Consider the following 21,427-nt stretch of genomic DNA (forward strand, 5'->3'; position numbering starts at 1 on the left):
TAGAGAAGCCCGGAAATCTTGGCAGAACACTGAATTAACAAACAAAACAAGACAAGAGCGCACCTAGCTACCGCGGCTGCCTTTGTCGGCGCCATCTTGGCGAGCCAGATTAGCCTGGTCCTAACCAGACTCTCGTACATTTCATTTGTACAGAGAGTCTGGCCTTGCTCCATTGACAAGCGTTGACTTCCTTGTAGGCGGGTACTCTGTTGAAGTTTAAAACTATTGGATCTGCCCAGAGCCACTATGATCTGCCATAGCCAATCGCTAGCGTTCGCCTTAGCCAATTCCTTCACCACTACTGTAACAGAGCCAGCTGCCGTAGCTGGAAAATCAAACTTTTCCGAACCCCGTGGGGAGGAGGGCCACAACATCATGGCCACCAACAAAACTCTGCAAAACTTGTTCTTGCTCCGGCTTTAGCTGTTGGATATTCGGCAGCGTTGCCACAATGGACTGAATGGCTTGGCTCGCATCTTTCTCCGCCGCCATTACGGAACTACAACACAAACTAGCGCACAACATCAACGTCATTGTTCTCAGCCACTCCCTCTGTTCGCTGATTGGCCAGTTAAAAAGTAACCTGCAAAATCTGATTTACCTACTGAACGGCCAGACCGAGTACAGAAGCAAAATCTAAATTGAGCAGAAGTACGTAGGTTGGCAGAACCAGGCTACCACTAGATAGCCGGCATCTTGAGATCTAAGTGACCTTGCGGGGCAATAGGGTGTGTTGGAGGCTCAAAAGTGGTTCTTAATGGTGTAAGAATTAACAGGCTTAGGAGTCGAGAAGTAGATTATAAATGCTTTCGTCTTTATTGCATAGGCTCTTGGGAACACACGCGGAACTTCTCTAGCCAGAGAAGTCTGACATGTATTCAATAGACACGTACTTTTATACAGTCCAACCCACGTCACACAATTATCTTGGCACCATTCAGACAACACATACTTTGTTCAAGATAAACAGATATGTCCACTTTATTTGTTGGTTTCCTATGATACCTGACCTGACTTCCTGCTGGAAAGAACATTCTAACGGGAGGGGTGAGTGACTCACAAAGAGGTTCTTGTCCCATAACTGAATATGGGACAACAACACTGTCTCAACTTTAAACTATTTCCTTACTAGGGGCTGTTTCTCCTTCTCAGCTGACCTCTGTCCTGGGCTACTCCCTGCACGTACCACCTCACCCTACATAGGCCCAAAAAAGACCCCAACATACCTCCCTTATGTGAACTAAACGTTTACATACTACGTCAACAATATATTTTTTGGGTGACCTTTAAAACATTTAAACATTGAAAAAAACAAACCTTACAGAAGAAACAATTTCTTTTAATTTTTGACTTATAGGTGAGTATATGGTTAAATAGTAAGCTAGTGTTTGTCTGTAATGGAGCTGTCCAGATTGATGTTGTGTAAACAAGGTGCCCAGTCTTAAGGAAACCTTGGTTCAGTCTACTCATATGGTTGTAAGCCTGCAATATGTGTGAGTATATAACCTTCCTTTTGGCGTGATAAGTACTCCTGATCCTTAAACACAGTTTCACAAAAACACGATGGTATACGATCAAACATTAAGTCCACATATAAAGTTTACAACAACATATGCAGTGCCCAAATATCTGTTCAGAATTGCCTTTGTTCCCCTGTATTATTAGATCCTGGGTTAGCCAACAGCCAGTCCAATACCTGTCGATTCTGCCAGGTCATTGCTGATGTTGCTGACAGCTGCTGGCCCAGGGCGGTGAGAGCCTCGTCTGTATAGTTAATGAAGCGCTGCTGGTTATAGTACAGGTAATTGATCCATTCAGTGTTCTTATTTACCGTTATCCAGGGTAAGATGGACTCAAACCCTGACGCCACCTCATTTCTAGCTTTAAAATCATTGGGCACCCCCCTTGGCTGACCTATGGCATCGATTGTTACATCAGACTTGAAAGCCCGCCTCTTGCGAGGAGTCTCCTCAAGTTTCTCTGTGGTTTGGTTTAGTTTGAAGTGGATCACCTGGGTGACGGCATGCACCCTTGCACACTTCCCTGCCCACCCTAATGGTAGAGTTGATCTTAAACCCTTGGCATAATCACACAGCCAGAAAACATCCGCAACTACTTGGTTTTGGTAATGGTAGGGACACGCAGGTGGACCAGGACGCCTTTCCTTCACTCCCTTGACCTGCCTGGCTTTTCCATCAATCAAAAAAAAACAAAAACCCTCCTGGTAAGTTTTAGACTGGGGCCCCTTATTACACATTTCTCATCAGACACCCCTATACTAGAAGTCTCCACTCTCTAACGTGTTAATTAATGGCATTGCATGGGCGATTACTTGTGCTATACATATTGTAATGAACTCTGCCTTGCTCTCCCCTTCTCCTAAAACATCTCGTGTCAGCCCACTTACCTCTCCCTCACCGAGCGGCTTGCTCGGGAAGGGGATTCTGCGGTGTGGGTGCGGGGTCTATGGGGTCTGCCAGGATCGTCCCCTGCTCGCTCAGCTGTACGTCTGTTAGCGGCTGCATGAGTGGGGCTGTTGGAGGTCGATGGTCTCTGGTGCTGGCCCTCTTTGGTGAACCTTCCCTGACTCGACCCCTTGACCTGGATCTGGTTTTACCTTCTCCTGGAATTAGATACAGTCCAGGAACAAGATACTTCTGTGGTCAGGGGAGAGTCTTATTGACTCTGTCATCATAATGGAGGTGAGTTTTATAGAAACCGGGACAGAGAGATGGATATATAGCCATAACAGCTTCAAACTTAGTGTGTTTAGTTTAGTCATAGCTTTTGTGAAACTCCATCAGAAACAATGTGGATGTAGGCATACATCACCAAACCCTATTTTCCTCTGCTACTCGCCAGTTGTTCTCCATGCACGGGCAGTGGACTCTGGGAGGTGTTAACTCAGAGCCACCAAACATCGTTAATGTCATCAATAAACCCTGGTTCTATCAACCTAAACCACCTAGGCATTTGTTAACAATTACTTTAGTTTCACATTTCAAATGACAATATTGCTGTTGCATCCACCTCATGTGTCCCCGTTTCACTCACCTCCCTTCTTCCCAGTTGGGACGCAACCAGGAAGGGATTGTTGTTATTCGGCGGTTGAGTTTCATTTTCTGATCCCTCAACAGGGAGCAGGGGTTGCGTGACTGTTCGCCGTTGTCCAGGGTGGCTTGGTAACTTCGAGCCCTGGATTTGGTCCTTGGTCTTAAGCACAACCTTGACTTCTGAGGCACGAGCAGGAAGCTCTCAATCCTCAGTCTCAGGCCCAGTTGGAGGGCTGAGAGTTAACCAACGTCATTTGTGTGCTTTGCCTTTAGGACAGCACTGTCCTGTACTGTATCAGGGAAATCAGAGTCAATAGTTGTTATAGGTGTGACCAAGTTTGATGTGGGATTTATAACGGTGCTTCCAGATGGACCACATGGTTGACCCTTCAAACTGTGTTGTGGTCATCGTTGCTCGTGACCCTGTGTTCAGGCAGTGTTTCTACATGGGGGTGTTGACTTTTCCCCCGGTCGCCTTTACTGGAGACTCGGCCACCAGGCTGGATACTGGTTGGTTTCTCCGAGGCTCGTTCTTTCCTAATTCTCCTCCCCTACTTCCTACAAAACATCTTCAACAAAAAAGCTTCACCATAGTCTAAGGGTTAGACTATCAAAATTATAGATGTTACTACTTAGGGTGTGCTTTGCGTGTCTATCAAATAAGTTATCAATTTAAAATTGCCTCTGTCTCTGAGACCATAGTCCAAATTTTTCCTATCCCCCCTTCCCCCCATCGCATAGTTCATATCTATGCGATTCCTAAGGGATAGAAAAAATATGTTAGTCAGTGACAACCCAAATTCTTCATATTCCTTCCCATATTATATAATATTTTTACCTCTTCTTTATATCTCCTGCTTTCAAGCAGAGTTTGGGGATATTTAATCAAACTTTAATAACTGTACCTGTTTTTGTCCTGTCCACCACAGCAAATCACTCAAACCACTGGGTTCCTGAAACAAAAATTGTCTACCGACAGGGTTAGTTCAGTCTTTCCAATGGCTAAGTTTTAAATTGGTTCTTAACTTCACAACCATGGGTTAGGCCCATGCAGCAGGAAAAAATTGTGTTTAGCTGATTTTACAGTGGTGGATGCAGGCATTTCACTTATTTAGAGCATACCCAATCAAATATGTTTTCTATTGCTTATGCAAGCATTTCCCCATCATTCAACAAAACCTGTGTGTGTTGTGTGGATTTCTACCTTGTGTTACATAATCATGTATGGTGTGCCGTCTCAGATGAGTTAGAGCCCTTTGGCAGCATGGCGGCGGCATTGACTCAGCTAGTGGCTGTGCCCACACGTAACTGGCTCTCGGTGCCTGCCCACAGCCCTCCGTCACTGGAACTCTAACTGAGGTGTCATTCTGTCTTCGGCCGGGGCAGGACTGCTTAAAATGTCCTTTTCCTCCACATCCCCAGCAAAGCCGTTCTTTTTTACCTTGTTGCAGGGTGGGATTTCCTCGGGACAGCATGGCCTCTGTCATTGCCCTTTGACCTCCATTCCCCCATTCGTAAGGGGGCGGACGATCTGCCTGGCCAGTTGTTGGATCGCATGAGGCAGTAGGCAGAGGGATGGTTGGGGATGGTCTTTCTTTCTCCCATTTTCCTTTCTTGCATTCTTTGCGAGCTCCTTTTCCAGCGTCTCTCACGAGGTCCTTCAGTCCTTTTTCAGTCAGTAGATACACCCTTGCGTCGACACCCCCCTTTGGGAGCTTGTTGGGCTGCTCATGGAGGGTCTTTCCAGTGGACATAGGACGCCTGTTAAGAGAGTCAATTGATGTACTTCCCACTCCCTGTACCTGAAGGCTCACTGCTGCAGACTGGAACTCAGCTTGGACATCAGTGACGTCATCATGTGGTCTTGGGATCCTGCCAGACTTGGCACGCTGCTTGGCTTTTCCCAGCAGACATCTTACGTAGAAGTATGTTGCTAAAAGTTGTTCGTGGGTCAAAACAGTTTCCAGCATTTCATTACCTGCCCCTGTTGGAATTGGCATTGCCTCTGCCCCCCTCTCAACCAAAGTCCTTCTGGGTGGGGCAGCGCTAGTACTCATCTGGAACACATGGGGTGCTGTAGAGAGAGTCTGGTCAGGGGTTGCTCTTCCGTCCTGCATCATTGCTCTCTCTGCCATGGGTGGTAGTTGTTAGGCACAGCAGCTCGGTGATCTAAGCTCAAATACAGGTATATCATTCAACAAGTCAAAACAACCCTTGTCCTCTCTATCACCAACTATAATGAGATATGAATCAGTTTGGAGAAACTCTCAAGACTATACCCCTGTATAGTATGTATGTGTTTGTGCATAGCATTTATGTGGCAGTGGCCTTGTTGAACGGGAAAATCACTCTGCACACGCAACAGAAACACAGTTCTATTTTTATTACTTCCTATATAAACACTTTGAGAAAGGGCTCGTGTAAACCCTTTTGTTGTGCCTGTGCCAGATTTTCGCCTCTCCGTCTGTAATGTTCAGAGAGAAGAGAATGTGAGACAACTTATATATGCATTCCTTCAAGTTTACTTTCAGATTTTTAGCTTACAGTTACTTTAAACATTTCAACCCGTTGAAACCTTTCTGGTCAGTTTCTACAAACTTTACACAGATATTTTCCTTTCATAGTTTAAATTGTTGACTTCTCTTGAAATTATATACATTTACTTGTTTTTTAATGTTTCCTCTTCTGTTGGTCTAAGGATATGCCACCATTACTTGATTGTGTTCTGTTCAGTTCACACTGCTCCCCGCTCAGCCCCGCACCGGGCCCGGCAAAGCAGCACAGACATAATGTTTCCTATGTCACAACTTTTACTCCTATCCTTTATATACAAACATTAAAACTCTTCAGGATTATGTATTCCATACATTTATCGTTCTTTACCATTTCTTGTGCATGATCAGCCATGTTTTCAGTTTAGGCTTGTCTGTTAATTTTATACAGGTAATTAGGTAGTTTTTTCTTAACCAGACTGAAAATCAGTGTGCCCACATATTCTCAACCGCACACGCACATTCATAGTCCACAATTCTATCAGGTCCAGCACATGCTTGTTATTTTCAAATAACTTAAGTCAGTTCACTGGCTTCCTTTTATCTTTATTCATGTCAACAGTTTTTATTTCTACTCCTCCTTTAGGAGTTTTTCACACAACAGGGGTCCAAATGCCCGGATCAGCGTCTGTAATGTTCAGAGAACAGCATGTAAGACACTTTTACCACATTTGATCTTGCTTATTGTATTTTTAATTACTTTAATTATTTCTCAAATTGAACATTTTTACTAATTAATTTCATAAATTTAGGTTCGGTAATTTCATCAATTAGTTAAATTATTGTTCTCCTAATCTCCTATATATTCATTCTTTCCTTCTATTGCTGATTCACGATATTCACACATTGCTCAGGGCGACGCCTTTATTTTGAAAAACCTTGCTCACCCCCTCCCCTACAACTCACTTTTCTGAAGTGAGCCTGGAACAATTGCGCAACAGCCGTAATCTCTCATGTTTCAGACTCAACTTTGCTGATTTTGTCAGGGTTTTACGTGTTAATATCAAAACAGTCAATAGATTTATTTCTTCGTCTTTACCTGACTCCATTTTACTCATGTTTTTAGCATTTTTTACACAGCTGTTTTAGGAACTTTCGGAATTTCGCAAAGACTTTTATCTCGGAATACGTCATAAAAACATAGTTTTCTTATACATTATATACATTATATACATTTTCTACGGATATCCATCTACCAAGTTTTTTAAGCACATCTTAAGATGACTCATTAGGATAGCTAGTCCAAACCACTTTTTACTAAAGAAATAGCGGCCGCTACTCTCTGCTTGTCACTTGTTGTTAATAGTGTAACTTTAGACAGGACGGATATTACAATAATAATTTGTTTGAGGTCTGTTGAAAACGTTAGTCACACAGATGCTCGTCCAATTTTCAACATCTTTGGCAAACATGATTTTCCCAACAGCCTTGTTTTGAAGCATAACGCAATTACAGTCATCACACACGTATTGATAACCATTTGTTGGTCAATTGACGATTTGTCCAGACTTTTTTGATTTTTACCCTTTTGCTAGATTCAAAAAAGTCCTAAAAAGTTATGCCCTCAGTTTACTCAAATATTTTTTAAAGAGGCCTATAGCAGTTTCGTACCTAAACCTCGAGTTATAATAGAGATCGCCGGATAAATCCTTGCCCGAGTTTACAGGGTACGACAGTAGAAAAGCTTTTAGCAAGGAACATTTAACATTCAATCTTCCTTACATTCAGGGAAACATACATCCTAGCAATTAAAAGCATTTGTAACCACTCCTCTCCTCCATAACCTTTTCACTTTATCTAGTTCAAGATTCGTATCTAGGCATTCATAAGGTTTCACAGGTTTTTTTCATTGCCTACCTTATCCAAATGTAGATGTAGCGAATCACGTCGGGGTCACCAATTGTTGGAGGCTCAAAAGTGGTTCTTAATGGTGTAAGAATTAACAGGCTTAGGAGTCGAGAAGTAGATTATAAATGCTTTCGTCTTTATTGCATAGGCTCTTGGGAACACACGCGGAACTTCTCTAGCCAGAGAAGTCTGACATGTATTCAATAGACATGTACTTTTATACAGTCCAACCCACGTCACACAATTATCTTGGCACCATTCAGACAACACATACTTTGTTCAAGATAAACAGATATGTCCACTCTATTTGTTGGTTTCCTATGATACCAGTGGTTATAACTAGGGGAACACGCTATCAGGTCATCCTGACCTGACTTCCTGCTGGAAAGAACATTCTAACGGGAGGGGTGAGTGACTCACAAAGAGGTTCTTGTCCCATAACTGAATATGGGACAACAACACTGTCTCAACTTTAAACTATTTCCTTACTAGGGGCTGTTTCTCCTCCTCAGCTGACCTCTGTCCTGGGCTACTCCCTGCACGTACCACCTCAACCTACATAGGCCTCAAAAACCAACAGGTGCAAGGAGACTGGAGAGGTACAGTGGTGCCAATCCATGGAGAGATGTTTAAATTAGTAGGAGAACTTTGAAATGGCTTGGATAGGGAGCCAGTGTAAAGACACAAGAGTAGAGGTTATGTGATCACATTTTCTTTTTCTAGTCAATAGTCAAGCAGCAGCATTTTGCACCCGCTGTACATTTTTTAGGTAGGTAATTGGGAGGCCAGAGAACAAGACATTAAAGTAGTTCAATCGGGACGTAACAAATGCATGTATTCGTTTTTCAGCATCATCCTTTGAGAGGAATTTTTGTATTTTGGCAATATTACGTAGATGGAAAAATGCAGTTCTAGTAATTTGCTTAATATGGTACTCAAACGAAAGGTCTGGGTCCATTGTGACTGCTAGATTTTTTACCAGCTGTCTTTGTGAGACTTTGACGCCGTCTAAGTCTAAGGTCAGATTGGATAAATTATTTCTGTATTTTTTAGGACCGAAAATTAGAACCTCGGTTTTATCCGAATTAAGAAGAAGGAAATTTGCTGTCATCCACTCGCTGCTCGCCGGTCTCCCATCATGCGCAACCCGCCCTCTTCAGAGAATTCAGAACGCAGCGGCCCGTCTGGTCTACAATCTACCCAGACGCTCCCACGTTACCCCGCTCCTCATCTCCCTCCACTGGGTACCCATAACGGCCCGCATCAGATTCAAGACCCTGGTACTGACCTTCCGAGCGGTGAACGGGACTGCGCCCGACTACATCAAGTCTCTCCTGCAGCCTTACACCCCCACCCGCCACCTACGGTCTTCCTCAGACAACCGCCTGGTGGTCCCACCTCTCAAGACCGCCCGGTCCCAGCACAAGCTCTTCTCCTGCCTGGCACCCCAGTGGTGGAATCAACTCCCCACCTCCATCAGAGACACGGACTGTCTCTCCACCTTCAAGAGAAGGCTCAAGACGCACTTGTTCCGGGAGTACAATGGTACTTAGGAATGGTTTGCTGAACCCAACGCTAGTTTCCTCAAGGATCACAATGACTCTTGCTTAGACTGTTGCTCTTGTTGGTTAGTGGTAGCTGATTTAAACTGTTGTATTCTATTTTAGTTAATCCTATTTTTATTGCTCTCCTACAGGTACACCTGCACTTAGAGATTAATGTTGTGTAATTTTAACTTGTTTAACTACATGCTCTTATGGTTTCTTCCCTTTAGCACTATTTTTTGGTTGTTCACAATATGTATTTCTTGTTTTTGACTACCCGCAATGCTGTGGGGCTATCTTGTTGTTATTATCAGTGACCTATGCACTTTGTAAAGCTCTCTCTTGGAAGTCGCTTTGGATAAAAGCGTCTGCTAAATGAATAAATGTAAATGTAATGTAATCCAAGTTTTCAACCCAAATACACATTTTTCCATAGCATGTGGAATATCTCCAGGCTTTATAGACATATATAGCTGAGTCTCATCTGCATAACAGTGAAAATGTACCCCAGAGCTTTTAATTATGTTTCCTAAAGGCAACACATAGAGTGAAAATAACAGAAGGCCTACGACTGAACCCTATGGTACTCCGTATTTTACAGTGGAGCTCTGGATGAGCAGCCATCATAGTGGACATATTGTGATTAGTGCTGTCAGTTAAACGCGTTATTAACGGCGTTAACGCAAACCCAAATTAACGGCGTACATTTTTTTATTGTGCGATTAACGCTCTTTTTGACCTAGCAAACGTTTTTTCACATTCTGTTGCAACAACCACTGACGTTAGAAAAACTACAATACCACACCGGATCTAGCTAGACCGGAAACAAAACAACAGGCACGCCACACACACTTGTTTGGGCTTGCGAGCCGGCTAAAGAGTAGTAGCAGAGCCCATATACGGATATTAGACATTCTCTGGTAGTAGGCTAACGTTACGTTTTGAGTTGATTGCCAGCGCCAGATGCCAAAATGGATGCCAATAAGATTCTGAATGGAAAGTTTACTTTTAAAAGGTTGCCAAATGGTTCCATTGACAAGACCAAAGTGATCAGTGTGTTCTGTTGTTGTGAACCGAGCTATCATCGCAGCACGTCGTGGAGTCTAAAATACAATTTTGATGGCCAAGCACACAGCTGATGCGAATTCTCCGCCCACTCGTCAAAGCCAGGCGATTGCAATGTTGTTTTCAATTTAAAAAAAACTTTTGCACAAAGCAATCCGAACCACTTTTTCATGTCGATAAGAGCATTACAATTTGAAAAAAGAATGGATGAAAGAAATCAAGGGACATTTAGAATAGATAAAAATGTGCGATTAATTGCAATTAATCGCGAGTTAACTATGACATTAATGCGATTAAATATTTTAATCGTTTGACAGCTCTAATTGTGATCTATCAGATAGATACGATCAAAACCACTGAAGTGAAGTACCAGAAATCCCAACATAGTTTTCCATACCTTTCAGGAGAATATCATGATCCATAGTGTCAAAACCTGCACTGAGGTCTAGAAGAACCAGGACAGAGATAGAGCCTGCGTCAGAGGCTTATAATAGATCATTGACTACCTTGGCTAATGCAGTTTCAGTGCTGTAGTGAAGACGAAATCCAGACTGGAGAGGTTCATAAAGCTGATTTGAGGAGAGGTGCTTAGTGAGCTGTTGTGCAGCAGCTTTTCCAAAAATATTGGAGAAACAGCAAATTTGAAATTGGCCTGTAGTTGCTAAGACAACCTGGATCCAGGTTTGGTTTTTTAAGAAGGGGCTTAATAATAGCTTGTTTGAAATCGTCGGGGACTTGGCCAGATACAATGGATTAATTAATAATACTAAGCATGGGTGGTCCAATAATAGGGAGAAGTTCCCTACAAAATTTGCTAGGGAGGGGATCGAGAAGGCAGCCAGTGGCGAAAATCTGCTATCAACTTTGGGGGGGACAATTATATGACATTTTCTCAAGAGCAATTTCTGAGGGGAACACCAAAAGGATTGCTGTAATACAGCCTACATTGTAATATGTTAAATGTATATTGAGGAACCATCATTAATACTCCAGGATAATTTATAGTTAGTAACTGAAGGTTTGTCTCAACTTGTTGAAATGTAGTTATAGTAGTGTTTCTGATCAGTCAAGAATGAATGCAGGTGTACAGTATTTACAACCAGCAATACCAAGAAAGGCCAGTATGTACTGTACACTGTATGGGTGCAGTTTATGTAATTACAATGGGCAGTCTCATCTCAAATAATCTCAATTGAACCATCATAAAGTCGGGGAAAATCGCGAAAACCATTTCTCTTGAAGTGTCAACACTTTTTTGGCAAGAGTCTGCGGTTCTATAAATTGTGGGTGTGGCTGATATGGTTCTGTGCCACCACTGAGGTGACTAGACAGTACTGTGCCACTGTTTCCTGCTGGCAAAAAGGTTGACCCCTGGTCCTGCCATGGCTGTGACACTGTCATCTGACGTCTCTCCCTGGCTCTTTCCCTTTCACCTCACTGACTCACAGTCTGTCTCCTAAAAAAGACATAAGGTTTTTACTATCCTTCTAACTACCAGTACCCAATACTACACAATTAATCACAACAACAAAACCATTGCCTCAAACTAATGGTTCAGTCACCAGTTTAAGGAGAGACTATTTAAGTCTAAAGAAGACCACCCGTAATGTTGCCAAACAAAAGATTCAACAAACTTACCCGAGACCCCCTGTCTCTGCCAGTCTGTTCCTGCCTACCTGCAGCTCTATTGTCTGTTTTTCATCTGGTGCATCCTCTATGGTGGCCCTGAAGTGCAAAACACAACAGCAAATAGCAAAACACAACGCCAAATAGCAAAACACAACGGCGAATAGTAAAAAAAACGGCGAAAAGGAAAACACAACGGCAAATAGGAAAACACAACGGCAAATAGGAAAACGCAATGGCAAATAGGAAAACACAACGGCAAATAGGAAAACACAACGGCAAATAGGAAAACACAACGACAGTAACTTCTGACGGAAAAGGTAGGGCCTATCTAGCAGAAGACGGACCCTCCTGATTGGACAGACGGACTGTCTGTCTTTTAACAGGAAGCAGAACGCCTATTTTGAAAACATGAATCCCTCGAAGATACTTTCGCTATTTTTAAGAATGATTTTGATGCAAAGCATAGGCTACATACCACGTGATAGTTGATATGTTGTCAACTAATTAAAACATCAGGATGAGTATAAGCACTTGAAGTCACGTTTGTCAAATTAGTTCTAGTTATCGGTGTTCGTTGGCATACAAAGTTAGTCTTCTTTTACTAGCGTAGTTAGTGATTAGAGCTAGCAACAATGAATTGCAGATCAAGGGTTCCTATCGTCCAGCTAGCTCTCAACGCTCGGCAGAAATTTCAGGTCCACGCAGTAAAAACAATGACCCTCTCACTGGACATATTGTATAAGAAAATGTTTTAATGAATGCAATTCGTTGCCTTGTATTTTCTGTTCTATTTACCAAACTCCTTTCTTGTCTTAAATTGAGCAGTTGCTGGTGTGATTGCTATCTAGATTAGATTCAACTTGCATCAAGTAGGCTACTACAAATATAAAGGCTCAAGTTCAAGTCTTTTATTGTCAGGTACACTGGGCACGGAAATTCATAGGACAAGAAGCAAAGCAACCTGGCATAACATATAAGTACACAGAACATAACACATGTTGTTAACGTGGTAAATTGTAAGTGGGCTGATGAATAAAAAAACGTGTTCCCATTTACTTCAACAGTCGAAAGTTAAATGTTCAGGAGAACAATAGTCCTCAATCATTAGGCTACAGTACGCAGCTAGCATAGCCATTTCTAGCTCTGCTTAACAATATGGCTGCCTATTGTTGTAGGTTAATCATGTAATACATGAATGTTAATAAAGTATGAGACATACATGATGCAACACACCAGTAACCAATTGATATTATGTGTTAGTATACCGAAAATGTCAGTAAATCGAGATAGTGCTGCTGTCTGTCCCGTCGAAAACCATTCAAACATATGCTGTTCGTGTTCTTCACCGCTCCTTCCTATTTAAAGACAGACAGTTTGTCTGTCCAATCAGGAGGGTCCGTCTTCTGCTAAATAAGCCCTACCTTTTCCGTCAGAAGTTAATGTTGTTGTGTAATCCTATTTGCCGTTGTGTTTTCCTATTTCCCGTTGCGTTTTCCTATTTGCCGTTGCGTTTTCCTATTTGCCGTTGTGTTTTGCTATTTGCCGTTGTGTTTTGCTATTTGCCGTTGTGTTTTGCACTTCAGGGCCACCGTACTCCTCTGCCTAATGGCATCTTTATGAAACATTCAATTAGCACATTTCACATCATTTTTATGAATATTTTATCAACTAGCTTTTGAGATTGTTAGAGAAACCCCAGGCCACTAGGGTTCTTTCTTTGCGTTCTGTTGTCCTAAATGCTCTGATGTCCGTCTTTCTTTTTTCTGCAATTTTTCTACCATGCTGGCCGCACACACAATGTGCAGGTAACTTACAGTAGGAGATGGGCTTCTATCATGTATTACCATTCTTCTAGAATAGGCTTCGATCTACCAGGTAGCTAGACAGTTAGGAAAGGTGAAACGGATTGCATTGACAAGGATTGACAGCTGTATGAGTTTACCCTTTACACAACGCAAACTGCAACCTTTTGTCATATACGATTAATAACCGTGGTAAAGTTGGTTGGAAGTTCGATATTCAACAGACATTCGGACGCCCGTATCGCCCGTATGTTTAGGGACCATCAACAAATTACACATTTAAAATGTCAAAATTCAATAGCTTTTCAACAACATGAACTAGAAACATAAACATTATGTTAAACTGTTCAAAAGGTATGCATACACATTGCACAGCCTTTATTTTATTTATTTCCATATCAGGTTGTAACAAATTGTTTTTTTAATCAAAAAAAATCTTCAAACTTCAATAGCTTTTTGGTCATGTGACTCATCATCCTCAAATTAGTTTCAGAGTGTTCATTGAGTATGCATACATGTTGCACAGCCTTTGGTTTTTTCATTTTCACTTCACACTATTTTCAGTGAATTTCTGAAAGTTTGAAACTTCAATGGCTTTTTGGTCATGTGACCTATCATCTTCAAATCCATTTCAGAGTGTTCATTGACTATGTATACATGTTGCACAGCCTTTAGGTTTTTCATTTTCACTTCACACTATTTTCAGTGAATTTCTGAAAGTTTGAAACTTCAATAGCTTTTTGGTCATGTGACCTATCATCCTCAAATTAGTTTCAGTGTTCACTGACTATGAACAAGAACAAAGAACAAAAAATTGTCATTTGTTGAATTTGCAGCATTAGGAGGTCATATTTAGTGAAATCAAGAAAAGTTTGAATCAAAAACATCTTAACAGGTCAAGTTACATGTTAACATAGGACCCCTTCTTTGATATCAACTTCACAATTCTTGCATCCATTGAACTTGTGAGTTATTTGATAGTTTCTGCTTTAATGTGTTCACTGACTATGCATACATGTTGCACAGTCTTTAGTTTTTTTTCATTTTCACCTAAAACTATTTTCAGTGAATTGTTTAGTATTTCAAACTTCAATAGCTTTTTGGTCATGTGACCTATCATCCTCAAATCCATTTCAGAGTGCTCATTGACTATGTATACATGTTGCACTGTGGGAAGGCCAGCGGTGCAGAGCAGTAAAAAACGCTGCAGTGTGAACGCACCAGTCTCACGCATTCTGGTACATTGTTCATGTCATCACGGACATGTATGTTTTTTAAGTGACTGAACAGGTTGGTCGTGTTTCCACCTTTTGCTAAGACAACACCACGACACAACTTGCATAGGGCAGTTTTTTGGTCGGGGTCGGAGATTTTAAAGCCAAACCAGTTCCAAACAACAGAGGTGCCCCCTTTCTTCTTAACCAATTCATCCTCCTGCTCTTGAGCAACATCTATTTCTGTGTTTTTGCTCATCCTGGATTGTTAATTTCCCCCCCAATAGGGCCTAGTAAACCTGCCTCCTAACTGCAGCTACCTGCACGCTTCTTTGTTGCTAGCCTACATGCGCGCAACAAGTGCATGCAACGTGCGCTCATTAAAATAGGTCAACATATTAAACATACATTCTTTTATCCGTAAGAACCAAGGAAGGTTGGATTAAAATTAATAAAAAGATGTAGCAACTTAGTACTATTACTCAGTTGAAATTTTGAAGAAAGAAATTGATGCAAAATTCGAATTTATTAATTATTAATAAATCGCGGTTTCCATGATATCGCAAAATCTATCATATCATGGCGCGGCACAATACCGATTTTTACAATCAAACCGGTATATCGCCCACTCCTAGTTTGCGTTAACGCCGTTAATAATGCATTTAACTGACAGCACTATTAAATACATACACCGCGTTCCACATTATTATGCAAATTACACTTTGCTCAGATTTTCCTAAATAGTAATGCAAAGTCAGTCAGTATCATTTTCAAGTCATCAACTGTTAGAGTATAATTCAAATTCTATTGAACAAACCTCCTAATGATAACAGTATTTTTTTCAAAAATAAAAAAACTCAAAATGCAGTGTTCCAAATTATTATGCAGAATTTCAAGATTGTTGAAACTCTGTAGGTTGTAAAGAACAAACAATTGTCATTTGTTGAATTTGCAGCATTAGGAGGTCATATTTACTGAAATCAAGAAAAGTTTGAATCAAAAACATCTTAACAGGTCAAGTTACATGTTAACATAGGACCCCTTCTTTGATATCAACTTCACAATTCTTGCATCCATTGAACTTGTGAGTTATTTGATAGTTTCTGCTTTAATGTCTTTGCGGGATGCCATAATAGCCTCCCAAAGCACCTGCTTGGATATGAACTGCCTTCCACCCACATAGATTTTTTGCTTGATGATGCTCCAAAGGTTCTTAATAGGGTTAAGGTCAGGGGAAGATGGGGGCCACTCCATGAGTTTCTCTCCTTTTATGCCCATAGCAGCCAATGCCCCAGAGGTATTCTTTGCAGCATGACATGGTGCAGTGTCATGCATGAATATGATTTTGCTACGGAAGGCACGGTTCTTCTTTTTGTACCACAGAAGAAAGTGGTCAGTCAGAAACTCTACATACTTTGCCGAGGTAATTTTCACACCGTCAGGGACCCCGAAGGGGCCTACCAGCTCTCTCCCCATGATTCCGGCCCAAAACATGACTCCGCCACCTCCTTGTTGACGTCTCAGCCTTGTTGGGACATGGTGGCCATTCACTAACCATCCACTACTCCATCCATCAGGACCATCAAGGGTTGCACGGCACTCATCCGTAAAAAAAACAGTTTGAAAGTTAGTCTTCATGTAGTCCTGAGCCCACTGCAACCTTTTTTGCTTGTGAGCTTGGTTTAGGGGTGGCCGAATAACAGGTTTAAGGACACTTGCAAACCTCTTGAGCATCCTACATCTTGAAGTTTGCGAGACTCCAGAGGCACCAGCGGCTTCAAACACCTGTTTGCTGCTATTCAATGGCATTTTAGTGGCTGCTCTCTTAACCCTACGCATTTGTTTGGCAGAAATCTTCCTTATTTTGCCTTTGTCTGAACGAACCCGCTTGTGCTGTGAATCGGTGACAAATTTCTTCACCGTCCGATGATCATGCGCAATTCTTTTGGAAATATCCAATGTTGTGATACCTTGACCAAGGTATTGCACTATTTGCCGCTTTTAAGCAGCAGAGATCCTTTTTCTTCCCCATTTTGCCTGAAACATTTAGCTTGCTTAATAATGTGGAACATCCTTCTTAAGTAGTTTTCCTTTGATTGGGCTCACCTGGCAAACAAATTATCACCGGTGTCTGGGATTGATTTCAATCATCCAAATAGCCCTGAGACACAATACCATCCATGAGTTTAATAGAAAAACCAAATAATTAATGTTTATGACCCTTAAATACAATTTGCATAATAATGTGGAACGCAGTGTATAAGTAGTAGGCTAAGTCTTATCTCAAGTCATATGACGGGAAGCAGAAAACGTCCGACTTGACGGCTCCCTTTTCAACTCCTCCCCTGACTACAAGCGGCAACTCTCGCAGATTGGTGCATCCAGCAGCAGCCGATGTCAAACAAAGCTATTGCTGTTGAGTTCCTGTAAACCGTTCACTGTATATTTGTATACATTTTTGTGATGACATATTCGAATGTTTAGTATAGTTTTATCCAAAATGTGAAAACTTTTACAAAATCTTTATGAAATTTCACTGAGGATTATCCTCTCCTGACGAGCCTCCACGGATGTGGACAGAGTTCATGAATGTGGAACATGATTAAGAAAAAGGACAAAGTGCCATTCATCTCAGCTGGTAACTTTATTTTTATATATTTTGTAGAACAAGGTAACTGATTACAAAAAATGCACAACCAGCATTTAAAGGCAAACAAATGTCCATAAATGGTCTACATGCTACACTTTTAACTAATGCATCATGCTTGCTTGGAAAAAGGTATACACACATTTAATAAAAAACAACGTATAATATACTTCACCATTAACCATTTTATCATCTGTTGCGACCATGCACACAATTTAAACTATACATATGAACTAATGAAAGAAAAATAAGACTTGTAGGTGCTTGATCTGTAAAGCAGTTTTTTTCCCCTCAATTTTTTTTTACAGAGCGTACCTATGAACATTTATGATATTCTAAAGGACATACAAGGAAACAAAGGTGTATGAATGTACTCTGTTAATTTATGAACAAACGAACCAATCAGTGCTGAAATGAGTCCATCCAATGCCTCGATCAAAAATAGTTACAATGAAATATCTCATGAAAATAAATATCACATCTGGTAAAAATAAATAATGATGATTGAAACACTTCTCTGTGGTTTATGCAAAACAGATGAGTAGGTCATTTTGTCACTGCATGGTATGAGGATGGTCATGTATATAAAGCACTAGTGCGGCTTTGAGTGTCTCTCGCGTTACCTTGAGGTAGATAACACATTTACAAAGGTCTACATTGAATGGTTGCTGCTGGCATTATGTGTCAAAATTAATTGGTATTTAAGGAAGCCTTTTATTGGGTGGTGGGTATATAAATAAATTACATGATGACAAAATGAAATTCTTAAATAAAAAAAGTCAAACCCTTGCCTGCGTTCCTCCAGTAAAGGCCATCGGTGTAATAGCACCCTACAGTGATGACGTCAATTACCATGTTTCCCACTCTCCCGGAGAAAATAATCACCCTCTACCTGTCTCTCTGCTCCAAGTCTAGCCTAGAATCCCATATCCAAGCCCACTAATTCTCCTTCCATTCATTTACCTCCCTCTGTTTTACTCTCTTCTTAAGTCTACAGTATTTTATATATATATATATATATATATATTTTGTGCAAATGTTATGCCAGTTTAGCAATGAGGGTGTGGACAAACTCAGGTAGGCATAGTGATAAAAGGCTCAGAGTAATGATCAACAATCAATTCATTAACTCAACCATTACAATTCAAACATTTTAAATAATAATAATAAAAAGATTCTTAAAAGTAGCCAAACATAAAAAGGTATGACATGTTTCAAGTCAAATAACAAATATTTAAACAAAAGAAAAGAAAAAGGACTGTCTTAGATCTTGCACTGCGAGGGCTTTGTTTAATTCAGATGTTTGAAGATGCTGCTGTAGGTTTTGTGCGGGGCAATCTGTGGGGAGCACTTGACAGAAGAGGGGGCGAGGGATGCTTGCATTGATTTCAGAGGCAAGTCGCCCGGGCTGTCGAAACTTGGCAGGGCCAGAGAGTTAAGCTGCATGTTGAACATGATCTCTCCATTCCTCACCAGGAGTCCAGCATCTGCATCCCTCTCCCTGTCCTCTGGTTCTGGGGTCTCTGCCACTCCTTCCTCCTTTCGGCTGAATAGATGGTCCAAGTAGCTGGTGTAAGTGCTCTCAATTTGGTGCTGCTCTTCTTTACGAACATCGCAGCACACCTCATCTATTAAACCACTCTCCTCTGCTTTCTCTCCCCCACAAAAGCTCTCCCAGGGATGAGCTGGACTCCCACTAGCTCCGCTGCCCCCACCTCCTCCCTCAAGTTGGGCAAGATTTACCAGGCACTTTTCCTCCTTTTCCTGGCTAATGGACTTGGACATTGAGCCTGGACGCAGAGCTTCCAGCTGGGAAACGGATAAGTTGAGCTCATTCAGGAGACCAACCTCATTCAGGACACCCACATCAGTTAAATGCACCACCTCCTGGAAGGGCTCTGACTGCAAGCTCAGTTTGATGGTGCCGGCAATGAAGGAGTCAAAGTCAAAACCTTGGTTTTGCTGGCTTTGGCCCTGGGTCTGGTTCTTCTCTTGTTCCTTATCCTTCTCCGCAGGGCTCTGTGTCTTCTCAGCCTGGAGGGCTATCTGAGCCTTAACCAATCCATTCTTCTCACACTTGCTCTTGGCCTTCCTGTCGGCCTTCTCCTTGCTCTGCTGTTCCTTCCAGTTGGATAGGTCAATGATGAGCTTGGGTTCGTAGTAGTGGTTGACCTCACTGTCCCTCCAGATGAGGTTGTCCAAGTAGGAGGGAGACACAGCTTTGAAGTTGCAGGTATGGCTACACTCTAGGTCACAGTACTTATTCTCATGGTGCTCCTCCTGCCACAAGCACTCAAGGGGGAACATGGAGGAGTAGTCAAAGGATGGCTCATCCATGAATTTCTCCCGATCTCCATCTGCATATTTACGAGGGTCAACCTGGAAAATAATATGAAGGAAATTAGAGTTCTTGTTTGTAAAAAGGGAAAATTGTATAATCAGGGATGCACACACAAATGATGAAAAAAGAAAGAGCTACCCAAAGTCCCAAAAAAGAGGGGGGGGGGGAATGTAAGTGGCATAATTGGTGGCCAAGCCGCAAAGCGGCGAAGCCACCTTAAATGTTTGTACGTATTATTATTATTATTAGGGGCCAAGCAGCAGCGAAGCTGAAAAGTTTTGAATTCTGGCACGCTGATTGGGAACGGTCTCCTGAATATCGTCACCAAGTTTCACTTTGACCACTGAAGCACTTTAGCGCCACCAAGGGGTCAAATTTGGAAGTGTGTTTACGCCCATAACTTTTGAACCGTAAAACCGTTTTTCTTAAGTGAGGTATCATTGGATTCCTTAGATGTAGACGATTCGACTGAACCCTATGGCGACTTTGTAAATAGTTTTACTTTGCTGCTTTAGCTACTGAATTTCCATATCGAATGCCGCTTGGCCCCTTCATTGCTGATTGCAGCTATATTTATTATTATTATGATACATCTTCTGCCATGGGAGTCTATGGCAGCCCCTAGAACCGTATTTTCAGAAGTTGTGAAAATTGGCACACTCTTTGGGGCCAGTCCCCTCATCAATTTCACCAAGTTTCATGTCTCCATTTCAAACCCTCTAGCTTCGCCAATGGGTCAAGATGAAGGTGTGTTTACACACGTTACTTTTGAACCAAATGTCTAATTTTCTAAAATGAGGTATCGTTGTATTCCCTGGATCAAGACGAGTCCAAAAGTTTTTCCCTATTCCTATATAGTCATGGCAATACTCACCAAGGATGGGTATCGAGAACCGGTTCTTGTTTAGAACCGGTTCCCAGTGAACCAATTCCTTGAAATCGTCAGCCAAATTATTTAACCATTCTGCTAACGGTTCTCTGTGGCGTTGTGCATGCGCGGACTTTTATAGTTTATTCAGACTGCAGCAAACATGGCAACTAGACAGAAGCATTCTAAAGTTTGGTTGTATTTCACACGACAAAATGACAACTGCTATTTTACTAACTACTATGCTAATAGAACTGTTTTGTTTTGATTTATATAAGTATGTATACATACTGTATATGGTGTGCAGCATTATAGAAAATTATATAAAAGAAAATTAATGTAAACTAGAAAGTGCATTTCCTGCAGAAAATGCGTTTGAATACTGAAAGCTGAATTTTTTTTTTTTTTTTATTGCTGAAAATACAGAAATGAGAAAATACCCGCAAGCTGAAATGACTTAAAAATTTGTGAGTCACACAAAAGCCAGTGTGGAAGCTGAAATGCATCCTCTAACAATGTTAAGAGCTGAAATTAGGGCTGTGAAATGATTACAAATGTTAATCAAATTAATCACAGGTTTCTGTGGATTAATCATAATTAATTACATATTACCAATTTTCAGAATTGTTGTCATTAGTGTGCGTCTTCGATTTTGCGGTACATTGATGCTCAAGTCACCCGTTGCCACTCGCAAAACTTTGGTGAACCCCTTGTCCTCATGAATATCAACCGGTCTACAGCTTTTTGCAATACATTTGGCAACTGTGCTGGTCACCTTGTCACAGGCAGTGAAGGCCCTACGCCAGTGTTCACCAACCACCGGTCCGCGGACTGGTACCGGTCCGTGGGCCATTTGGTACAGGG

At 41.5% G+C, this 21,427-nt stretch overlaps 1 protein-coding gene across 1 annotated transcript in view; it reads right to left on the reverse strand.

The window, feature by feature from the left end:
- Positions 1–17,327: 17,327 nt before the first annotated feature.
- mapk6 (mitogen-activated protein kinase 6) overlaps positions 17,328–21,427 on the reverse strand; it is a 47,086-nt gene continuing 42,986 nt past the window's right edge. Inside the window, exon 8 of the mRNA XM_047041489.1 lies at positions 17,328–19,733. Coding sequence (XP_046897445.1) covers positions 18,645–19,733 — 1,089 coding nt within the window. The 3' untranslated portion in view covers positions 17,328–18,644. The remainder of the gene's footprint in view (positions 19,734–21,427) is intronic.

Source organism: Hypomesus transpacificus, chromosome 19 (genome assembly GCF_021917145.1).
Source record: "Hypomesus transpacificus isolate Combined female chromosome 19, fHypTra1, whole genome shotgun sequence".
Taxonomy (NCBI): Eukaryota; Metazoa; Chordata; class Actinopteri; order Osmeriformes; family Osmeridae; genus Hypomesus; species Hypomesus transpacificus.